At 40.9% G+C, this 10967-nt stretch overlaps 1 protein-coding gene across 3 annotated transcripts; it reads left to right on the top strand.

The window, feature by feature from the left end:
• Positions 1-260: 260 nt before the first annotated feature.
• atp6v1c2 (ATPase H+ transporting V1 subunit C2) lies at positions 261-10967 on the top strand. 3 transcript variants are annotated; one of them, XM_085766914.1, is made up of 14 exons: positions 261-384; positions 611-811; positions 2245-2312; positions 2753-2838; positions 3169-3231; positions 3409-3503; positions 4342-4433; positions 4520-4615; positions 4690-4758; positions 7642-7734; positions 7828-7915; positions 8024-8121; positions 8234-8363; positions 10821-10967. In XM_085766914.1, the coding sequence occupies exons 2-14, from the start codon at positions 683-685 to the stop codon at positions 10911-10913; spliced, it is 1200 nt and encodes a 399-aa protein (XP_085623040.1). In that variant the 5' UTR covers positions 261-384; positions 611-682; the 3' UTR covers positions 10914-10967. The 3 variants fall into 3 exon arrangements, with proteins under 3 accessions (XP_085623040.1, XP_085623041.1, XP_085623042.1); XM_085766915.1 differs by having other exon boundaries at positions 10824-10961; XM_085766916.1 differs by lacking the exon at positions 3169-3231.

Here is a 10967-nt window from a genome sequence, read left to right on the forward strand (position 1 = left end):
TTATCGGTAATGATAACGTGTTGTAAATTCGATACCAAATACAACATTTTATTAATTCAGTCAGAAATATTAGGCTACTGTTAAAGCTATAGCCTACTCATTTTGTAACGCCGAGTCGCTATGTGGAATACAGCTGGTTTTTATTTTATTTTTTTCCACATTAAGCCGAACTTGAAAAAAAAAAAAGGGATTTTGTAAATGAACGCGTGCAGGCAGAGAGACAGGCCTAGGTAAATTTCATTATCGACAAGATGTTGGTTCAGCCAGCTGCAGTGATGTCAGCAGCTGATCCTGGAGGACAGGGAGCTGTCAGTCAGAGTCAAGGAGCTGCAGCGCACACACACATATAAACACACACAGGACCGACATGAGGACGACCTGACGGTAAGAACCCCTACTATTATTCCGTAGGCTATTTCTTTTCATGTCTTCTTTCATTTAACTGTAGCCTATGTAGGCACAACCATGTTCATTACAGGACACTCAGTAACTTAGCAGAAACAAGTCTAACAAAACAGACTAAAATTATTATAAGGCTACATGTCATTTTAGTCAGCCCAACATGAAAGATTACTATATTGTTAATATTAATGTTTGTTTGGTTTCACAGTCTCTCTGGTGCCAAAGCCTGTTCTTCTGGGGAGGATTTATGTGAAGGTCTCTATGTGAAAGTGCGGGAGTCATGACAGACCTGTGGCTGATTTCTGTCCCACTGGACAAGACCAGTTTAAACCGTGTAGAGAAGCTCAAGCGCACCATTGCCAAAACCAACCTGGCCTCCTGCAGCAAGTTCTCCATCCCAGATCTCAAGGTGAGTTTGTTTTTCATGTCCCAGTAAAGAGCCACAGACCTTACACAGAGGAAATTCACATATGATAGGCTACAATGATAATGACAAAGAGAAAAAAAAACTGTAAGTGCGTAAAGATGGAATACTTTTATTGTTGTGGGTCTGGACAGTGTGTGCGTTACCAGGTAAAGTGTTATACCAGTAAAGGAGAGTGTAGCTGAGGAGGATGATGGTGTTTGGTGTCCTTCTCTGTTGAAGGGATAACGGCTCAGGTTGCTCTCTACAGTTTGAGGCAAAATTTCCATCTGACCCATTTCACTCAGCGTGATCAATGTTCACCTTGACCCCACTGAGTCACATTTTAAGAGCTGCTTTTCCACTTTATTAAAGGGATAGTTCAACATTTTGGCAAATTCGCCTCTTGCCATCCCTGTAGTCATAGGGGTAGGATCATTACCTTTAATTATCGGTGCATGTTGTTTTGAGATCTGCGGGTCAGAGATGTGAGCTGCTCAGTGAACACAATGGAGGTAGGATGGTACAGGTCCCCTGTCCCTCATCAAACTCATAAAATACACAATCCAACAACTCCAAAACACTCCCAGGGAGAAGTTGTGACCTGCACATTCGCCACACGATGAAATAATAATGTAACGTTATGAAGACAGAGACAGAGACAGAGTTGATTTTTGAGGCAAATACATAGCCAGAACTACATTCCAGACACGGCTGCTGGACGGAGTGATTTCAAAAGTGCAAGTATAGTTCAGAGTATTTGCTTCATGTGCCGTAATGTTACATAATTATACGTTATTATTTCATCATGTGGTGAATGTGCAGGTCACAACTTCTCCACTAGAGTGTTTTGGAGTTGTTGGATTGTGTATTTGATGAGTTTGATGAGGGACAGGGGACCTGTACCATTCACCTCCATTGTGTTCGCTGAGCAGCTCACGTCTCTGCCCCGCAGATCTCAAAACAACATGCACTGATAATTAAAGATAATGAACCTACTGCTATGATTACAGGGATTATGGCAATAGGCGAATTTGCCAGAATGTTGAACTATCCCTTTAAGAGTTCAAACATGGAGACCCCTATATGTTTGATTAATGGACACCTCCATGCAAGGGTTGGGGTTAGCCAGCAAGCAGGAGTTGAGCTATGTATTGGCTATTCATTTTTAGACCTCATGTACATGTGAATGTGCAAATATGTTTATTTTTTCTGCTATATGTATATTCTAAGGGATGGCTATTGTAGTATTCTTACTTTATTTTATTTTATTTATTTGGGATTTTTAAAATCCACCTCTATCTTGTTTCATTTTTCCACTGGGAGTTTGTTCGTAACCCAAGAATTTACCTGCAGGGCTCAATAAAGTTATTCTGATTCTGATAATGTCAGAGTAACACACAGTGACACTAACTGTGCTTTCTATGGTCTGACCTTAGGTGGGAATACTGGACAGTCTGCTCAGTATGTCAGATGATCTCTACAAGCTCGACACGCTCACTGAAAGGTAAAAAGGCGCAAAAAGAGATGAGGCAAACTGAACATGTAGCCTGTGCTCCGTTAATGCACACTAGACCTTCTGTCTGAGCGGTCGTCGGAGGTTTGTGCCTTAATGTAAACCTTTGTCCTTAATTAGGACTAGTAGCTCTGAGCTTGTGTGTGGTCTGAGCCATGATTAATTGATGGTCAGGGGCAGCTGACGGTTAGTTTTCCCCCTGATTTGAAATTCATTGTTGGTGTTTCTGAGCTGTCGTCCTGTAAGTGGGGATTGTAAATTATTCTCACTCATTGCTTTTTTTTTTGTCTTTATTTGGACAAATGAAAACCCCATTTTCCACAATAGAATAGCACAGAATAAGATATATCTAGACATGAAGCTGTAAAATATAACTGAATAAATAATGGACATGGCTTGTAATGGTGATATTTTTGCTCTTGCCTGGTCAGTGTGATCAAAAAAACCTACCAGTGTATGAAGGGGGTGATGGAGCAGTCTACTGACAAAGTGCTGCAAAACGCCTTAGCCAATGGAGGTGAGTCACTCACACACACACACACACACACACACACACACACACACACACACACACACACACACACACACACACATACACGCTGAGGGTGTTAATTACATTGTATAGAAACTCATTAAGTAAGTGCACAGGAGCCCTAGGGTACATGCAAGCAGCAAATGAGACTAAGAGCTACTTAAACCAGACTCCATATGCACACACACAGACTTCCACTGCCACACATGCACAGAGAACGCAGCCTTCACTTACCCAGTGTAACAGCCTCTTGCACACAGGCAACATGGGAACACAGCTGGCTGACCGCTGCCTCTCATCACTCTCCCCCATCAGGCCACGGCATGAATCAGAGAGCTGTCCTGTCACCGCTGAAAGCTTACCTCAAGTCCCTGAGGGGTATTTGATCTAATGCCAGTTTTGCCCTTTGAGCTGGAGTGGAGTGATGTGTGCCCTCTTACAGTGCTTTTTGCCCTCTTGCTTTCTGAGTGACACTGCGTGGTGGTGTGGCTTTACGATTGTGCGATTTATGGATTTCTAGTTAGGTTGTGACTTGTCACTGTGTATGTTTCTCAGCGGACCTCATGAGCTATGTGACAAAGTTTCAGTGGGACAAAGCCAAGTATCCCACAGCTCTGCCTCTCTCTAGCCTGGCAGAGATCATCAACAAGGTATACACTAATGGCAATGGGGATAATAATGGGTGACATAGAACCAGATAGAACCGCCCCAAAAAGGCTCTCCTACTATTTATTATTGCACCAATATCACTTGATATGGAGCTGTAGGGACAGGGTGTAAAACTATGATTTTGGCTCACTGGCCAATGGCTAGTGACCTCCAGAATTCTACTAGCCAAACATATTTTTCACCGGCCAAAAACATTCTTGCATTATTTGACTGAAAATATGTAGGGAATGAGTGGTAGAACTTGCACTTCTACCTCAAACTCTCCCAGTGTTGAGACTAGAGGAGGAGGACAAACTGTACGCATGTTAAATGGATAATTAAGACTTAAACTGTATTGTTAAGAGATGTAAAAGTATGTTTTTGCCCACTGAAATCCAGATTCACCTCCAAATATGAACAGGCAGCATAAACTAACATCCCAAATGACATTCGGATGCTGTCATTCTGACACATATTTAGCATCTTACAGCAGATACATTGAAATGAACACAGGAATCTATGTGTGATAAATGTGTCTATCATGAAAATAAGTATATAAAAAAAAAATCATGTCATCTCCTCACATCATCAGGGTTATTCAGACTTTGGGGGGCGCTGTCTCCAAAGACTTTAAAAATGAGCTCTATGTCCCTGTAATAACCGGTGTTATTATATGAGGTCACAGTGATTACAAGTAGTTTTAACGAATCCAAACTCTGAGAAAAAGCTTGAAATCATTATTTTGCTATACAGATAAGTGTGTGTGTGCATGAGCTCTGTCTTACGGTCATCACATACCCTGATGCTTCCATGTGCTGTGAATGTCTGCATGTGTGTCAGGAGGTTTCCCAGGTGGAGACAGAACTAAAGTCTCGAGCCGCAGCGTACAACAGTGTGAAAACTAGCTTGCAAAGCCTTGAGCACAAACTAGAGTGAGTGACAACAGTTGCATATTAACTAAAAACACATCATTATATTAATGTATGTAAATGTTAACCTGCTGTGTCTGCCTCTCCAGTGGGAATTTGCAAACTCGCAGTCTGAGTGACATCGTGCGAAAAGAAGACCTGGTGTTCTCCGAGTACCTCACCACTCTGCTGGTGGTGGTGAGCAGGTCGGTGACACTCACTTGTATGAGCGTTAAGTATCTCTCTCATTATATTAATATGTAACTCTAAAATCTGACAGGGGGGGCTACCTGCAGTGGGAGAGGACCTATGAGTCTTTGTCAGCCTTTGTGGTTCCGCGGTCTAGCAGGTGAGTGGTCCTTAGACACTCTTATCTATGAGACAAGCTGTTCCACTTGATCCAGGAACAAGTGCATTGGAAACCTCTGAATACCTGCTCCCAGCCTCCAATAGGTCAGGCTGAGTAACCACAGGTGTTCCATTACCAGCAGAAAGTAAGAGTCTGTGCAGCGAGTCTTATTACTTACACCTGTTCTTTTCCTACTTTGACAATTTAAAATGTCCTCATGTAAAAGACATACAGTATTAGTGAAATACAGTACATCAAACAGCTCCTAACCACACCCATCTGTTCCCTAAATGGAAGAAAATATCACCATGGTGAGTTCAAACACCCGTGTGGGTGTATAGGGCATGTGGGTATGTGTGTGATGGCTAATGATATTTGTATATCATACTACTTCATATTGTAAATCTTCTCAGATTCAACATTTCAAGTGGAGTCTTGTGCTCTTGTGAGCCCATGCAGACAGGAGGTGTTAAGGAAACCCTGTAGTGTGAAGGGAGAGAGCCACCAAATGGTCCAGCTCAACCAGGAAGGGCCTGATTAAAGTACAAATTACCGAAAGCAAAGTACATACAACGTGTCTCCTTCCAGTCTGTGGGAAACATCCATTGTCTCATAGATAAGAGTTATTCAACTGTTGGTTGAATAATGTACAACCATTAACAGAAACTAGATTTATACTATTATCAACTACAGCTTTACAGATTTAAGTTACAGTTATTCAACTATTGATTAATCGATCAAAACGCCATTGTCTTCTGTAAAATTTAGTTCATCCTTAGATTATAGCTGTATAAAATGTGCTTAGGTAAGATAGTCATCAAAATAACATAATTTAATGAATAAGCTTTTTAAATTTGTTGGGTTTTTGATGAAATAATTATGTATATTTTAGACATTGTACATCTGTCCCATCTGTTTGAAACCACTTCAAGACATATCACAATAGTTGACACATTGAAGTTGATCTATTCAGTGTAAATGGCTTTTGATTTGTTGGAAACATTGCGACAAGTGTTCCAGTCATGCCTGGTCCTCTTAATAACAGCAGGTAGGAACTGAGCTTTTAAAGGCTGAGCCACTTACAGCTGCTGCTGCTGTCAAACTGTCTCTTTGCTTTTGCTCATATCCTGATGTGTACTTGCTCATTTAATGACTTTAATAATTTGTTCCTTCCATGTTATTTTAGTTACAGCACTTCAATTATGTTGCTTTTGCTTTTTTGAAAAAATTACTTGTTACCTCCTATGAGTAACTGGTGATAGAAAACATCCCCTGTTTGAAGCTTATAGGATTCTGTTAGCATTGTATTGTCTTTTCCTAAGTCCTTATGAATTCCCCAATTACATCTTTCATTAACATCATATTGTTTCCCATCAAGATAAATATTGTACCGGCACTAAGTAGCTTCAGCTGCAGCTTCAGATTCTTCCACTGATTTCTACCTTCAACTAATCAGCCAGGATTAATAAAAACACCGGTACAGGTGTGAAGGGCTTGTAGATATGGAGGATTTGAAGAGACCTACCAACCCAAACTTATTTCAAACAAATAAAGACGGTGAACTATTCCTATGATTGATCATTAAACTGAAATGACAGTCCAGAAAGCCAGTGGTGTATTGCAGGTCAGTGTTGTCCAACAGAGGACAGGCTAGCCTGAAAGGCTATGATGGCTCCCATTAGCTCATATCAGTGATGATAAGCCATACCTACAATGATGACAACCACAATCATTTTGGGACTAGGGCTGTGTCCTTATATAATCTAATAAACAAATGAAACAATGCTTTGCATTTAAAATTGGCAGGTATGTGCTGCCCTCTACTGGACAATATGGAAATGAATGACTGTTTTTCAGTTATAAAACAAAAAGCCTATTAATTCTTCCTTTTTTGATGAATTGTGTATTGTGTGTGTTAAGAGCCAGTGGGGTTGGAGTGGGATACTTAAAAGATCTGAAGCTCAGTAGGCTAGATAGAGTGGAAGTTTTTTTAGTAGTGCCTTATAAATAAACAATACACAGTTGCTCCCTTCTTAGAGCCAGGGAAGTCCAACCCACATTTTGATAGAGATGGCAGTGATGGGTCATGAACCCATCGCCCGTAATAAATCTAATAGCCAAATGATAAATTGTATCGAGTGGTTTAAGAACCGAGGGAGAAGCATGCATGTAAATAATGTCACCATAATCTAAAACGGATAGAAATGTGGCATGCACTATCTGCCTTCTACAGTGCTGAGGAAGACAGGATTTATTTCTATAAAAGAATGCCAATAGAGGCTTCAGCTTCTTTAAAAGTTCTGCAACATGTAAATTAAAAGACAGTTTATCATCTAACCAAATACCCAAGTACTTATAACAAGAAACCCTACCCCTTTACTTTCATTTAATTTAATTTAATTTTGGTTTATTCCATTCATGGTATACATTCTTCACAAGGTTGCACAAAATTACATAATGTACACATTGTCACCATGAATGAAAAGGAGCAGGATGAAGAAAAGTTATAACTTATAATACCTGCCCCTCTCTGTTGTTATAATTACATTGTTATAATTACATTGGCTTACATAAACACCAATATTATACCCTATTTCTTGTAAAGTGCACTAATGAAATTAAAAAATTGTGATTACTTTTTATTTTTTAGGAATTTTTAAATGAAATTAATACACAAAATTTAATTTAGACCTGATGATAGTATATCTGTGGAGTTATTCCAGTTAGGCCATACATGTGAGGTAAAAGCAATCACAACAAAAACCATGCATTACTAATGTGAATATGATGATTCTGAAGCTTCACAGGCTACACTATTACAGTACCTATGTTGTCTTCCATATGTTCTGCTAATTTTCTGTCATTCTTCTGTGGGAGCATCAGGAAGCTGTACGAGGACCCAGAGGGGGGAGTTTTCTCGGTGACGCTTTTCAAAAGAGCCGTTTGTGAATTCAAAGCCAAAGCCCAGGAAAGCAAGTAAGCAGGATGGATCACCCTGAAAAAAAAAAATCCTCCAGCGGAGTGACAGTTGTGTCACTGTGAGCTAACAGCGTGGCCTCTGACCCACAGGTTCACTGTGCGCGAGTACAGCTTTGATCTGGAGGAGAAGAAGCAGCAGGAGATGAAGCGCCTCAGTGTTCAAAAGAAGGAACAATATGTGCGTGAATTATCATACAGTCTTTCGGTGTGAGTTGTTTGGTGTGTGTGTGTGTATGTGTTAGTGCTGACGTGTATTGTATTATAAATGTGCATGTCTCCTCCACAGGGAATCTTTGTGTGTTGGCTGAAGGTTAATTTCAGTGAGGTGTTTATAGCCTGGATTCACTTGAAAGCGTTGAGGGTGTTTGTAGAATCCGTCCTCAGGTCAGTGCTGACAATATTCCTGATTTTCTCTCATGTGCGCTCAACATTAATGAAAAAAAAAAAAGTCATGTGAGTCATGTGTAAGTGGACTCATGAAGGTATCTCCTGTCAGGTATGGATTACCTGTGAGCTATCAGGCTGTTCTGCTGCAGACGGACAGCAAGCACTCAAAGAAACTCAGAGAAGAGCTGGACTCACTGTTCATGCATCTGGACCCCACTGCCACTGCCAGCAAGACCGATGTAAGAGAACAGACTCACCCTCCCTGCTTCCACTGCTGCATCTAAAGCACTGCTGCATCTAAAGCACAACCACAGAACAGTTTCAGCCTATGGTCTCCTTACTACCTGTTCTGCAGCTTTCCACCATACCTTACACAGTGACTCTGCACACTTAATAGTGTTGCAGATTGAGTTGCACATACATAACATATTTTGCAGTACAGCCACACTCAATTAACCGTAATGACAAAGTGAAAATGTGTTTAAGAAATGTTCTATTTCTTTGGTGTCTGGAGGCTTTGGGAAGCTTTGATCCTCTATTGTAGCTTTTTCTCAAAGTCTCCCGGTCTGCTGCTGAGAGGGTAAATGCCTTAGTCAGACAATAGGTCTCTACTACCAGACACAGTGTTTGAAGTTCTGCCCTATGTCAACTGTGGGACATGTCACTATAGCAACTGGTAGCAAACTATTTTATACCCTTGCTTTCCCTAATTTTTTATTGCAGAGGTTTAAAGGGATAGTTCAACATTTTGGCAAATTCGCCTATTGTCATAATCCCTATAGTCATAGGAGTAGGTTCATTACCTTTAATTGTCGGTGCAAGCTGTTTTTAGATCGGCGGGGCAGACACGAGCTGCTCAGCTAACACAACAAAGGCCTTTCCCTCATCAAATTCATCAAATACACAATCCAACAACTCCAAAACGCTCTGGTGGACAAGTTGTTTTCAAAGCAAATGCATAGCCGAAACTACATTCCAGACATGGCTGCTGGGCGGAGTGATTTCAAAAACGAGTATTTGCTTTTTATACGTTATTATTTCAGAGCATGGCAAATGTTCAGGTCATAACTTCTTCAGGAGAGGGACAACGAGGGGTTTCTCCATCGGCAGAACGAAAAATTCCGCGACAATAAAAAAGTCTCATATTAATGTGGATGAATCTACGTTACCCACATTTGTTAATGGGCCCATTTTCGATAAATATATCGTTTTGTCTCTATCATTATTTTGTTATTATTAGTGATGGCGGAAATGCTGGGCGAGCCGACCAGCGTTTCCTTACTTTCGGTTTCGCGGCGAGTCATGAGAATAACGCAGCCGAATCGCCGTTTATGGTCGGAACTAAGACAGTATCTGAACCTCTTTGAACCTTTGACTTTAATTCTTGATGAATGAAAACATGAGTCCGTCTTGCGCCGGTCAAAGAATTTCACGGTGCGCGCGGAGGCTCATAAATGTAGTGTGAAAACGCTTCGCTTTTCCAAAACTCCTCATTGTCCCTTTAAGGGAAAGGCCCCGCCGATCTAAAAACAGCTTGCACCGACAATTAGTAACGTACCTAACCTACCCCTAGGACTATAGGGATTATGGCAATATAGCGAATTTTCCAAAATGTTGAACTATCCCTTTAAGGAGAGTTCCTTGTTCAGTGTTATTTTTTTGTCCTGACATGCAGTGTGACCTGTGGGATCTGTGGGGATTTGTGTGGATTTCTTAATTATGTCTTGCTACAACATTTTCCACACGTGAACTACAGACAAATGTCAAGGATCAAACAGGATGCACCTGACCACAGCGAAGGGTCTGAATGTGTGTGAGGCTCCGAGCCTCCAGAGAGAAGCTTGAGAGAGAAGATGTGAAACTAATGAGATGGTTAAATAACTTCTTATCGATCAAGGCTTCAAATAAAACAATGTGTCAGATCTGGGGTTAACATCCTGCACTCTACCCATGATGCCATTTTGTGCTGTTTCAGTTGACAGCTTGTCTCAGCCTCAGCTATGTGCTCAAAAGATCTTGTGTTTAGGATTTGTTGTTTAAAAAAAAAAAAAACATTTATGTAATTGGCCATTTTTAAAAAAATTCTTATTATTACTTTTAAGCAGAAGAAAAACTGAAACAGAACACAGTGGCTGTGTCGCTGAGTGCAGTCTCGTCCCGTAATGTGATTGATTGTTAATATAAAAAATTGATTAAGGGCTATGAATGATCCACTGAACCACTGCTATTCACCAGTTCATTAAAGCTTTTCATTAATGTATTGCTTACATTTGATTCCCAGGGAAGAAACTGCTGAAATTAAACTTATTCAGAGACTGATTGTGGGTAACTATTTAGTTTGATGATGCTTCTCCATTTTCATAAGACCAGTGAAAGCAGAAAGTTAAGTGTGCGTCCAGATTTGATGCTGATATCAGAGAGGAGCTGAACATCATCAACCATCTGCTGTCCAGCCTTCTCGAAATGACATTTGTCTCATGCAAATGTGTCCATGGGCAGACTGCAGTGAGAAAAATGTAACTGTGGGCTATGGAGCTGCACGCACGTTCACTGCATGCAGATCAGGGCACGATAGCTATGGTGCATGACATTCAACATGGTGCACAGACACTCCTGCAGAACAATGATGGATTTCAACTGGTCCAGAGAGTGTGTGACACTGATTTTTATTAATGTTTTCTGTGTATCCTCTGCAGCAGGTCAGCTGTGACATCCCAGGACTTTGTCAGCAGGAATACTTCCCGTGTATCTGCTTCCACATAAACACCAGTGTCCTGGAGATCAGCTAGCAGTCAGCAAAGAGAGCAGCCGCACTATGAGCAAGCTATGAAGACCCTGACTCT

Source organism: Trachurus japonicus, chromosome 22, assembly GCF_045865225.1.
Source record: "Trachurus japonicus isolate A0001 chromosome 22, Traja_1.0".
NCBI lineage: Eukaryota > Metazoa > Chordata > Actinopteri > Carangiformes > Carangidae > Trachurus > Trachurus japonicus.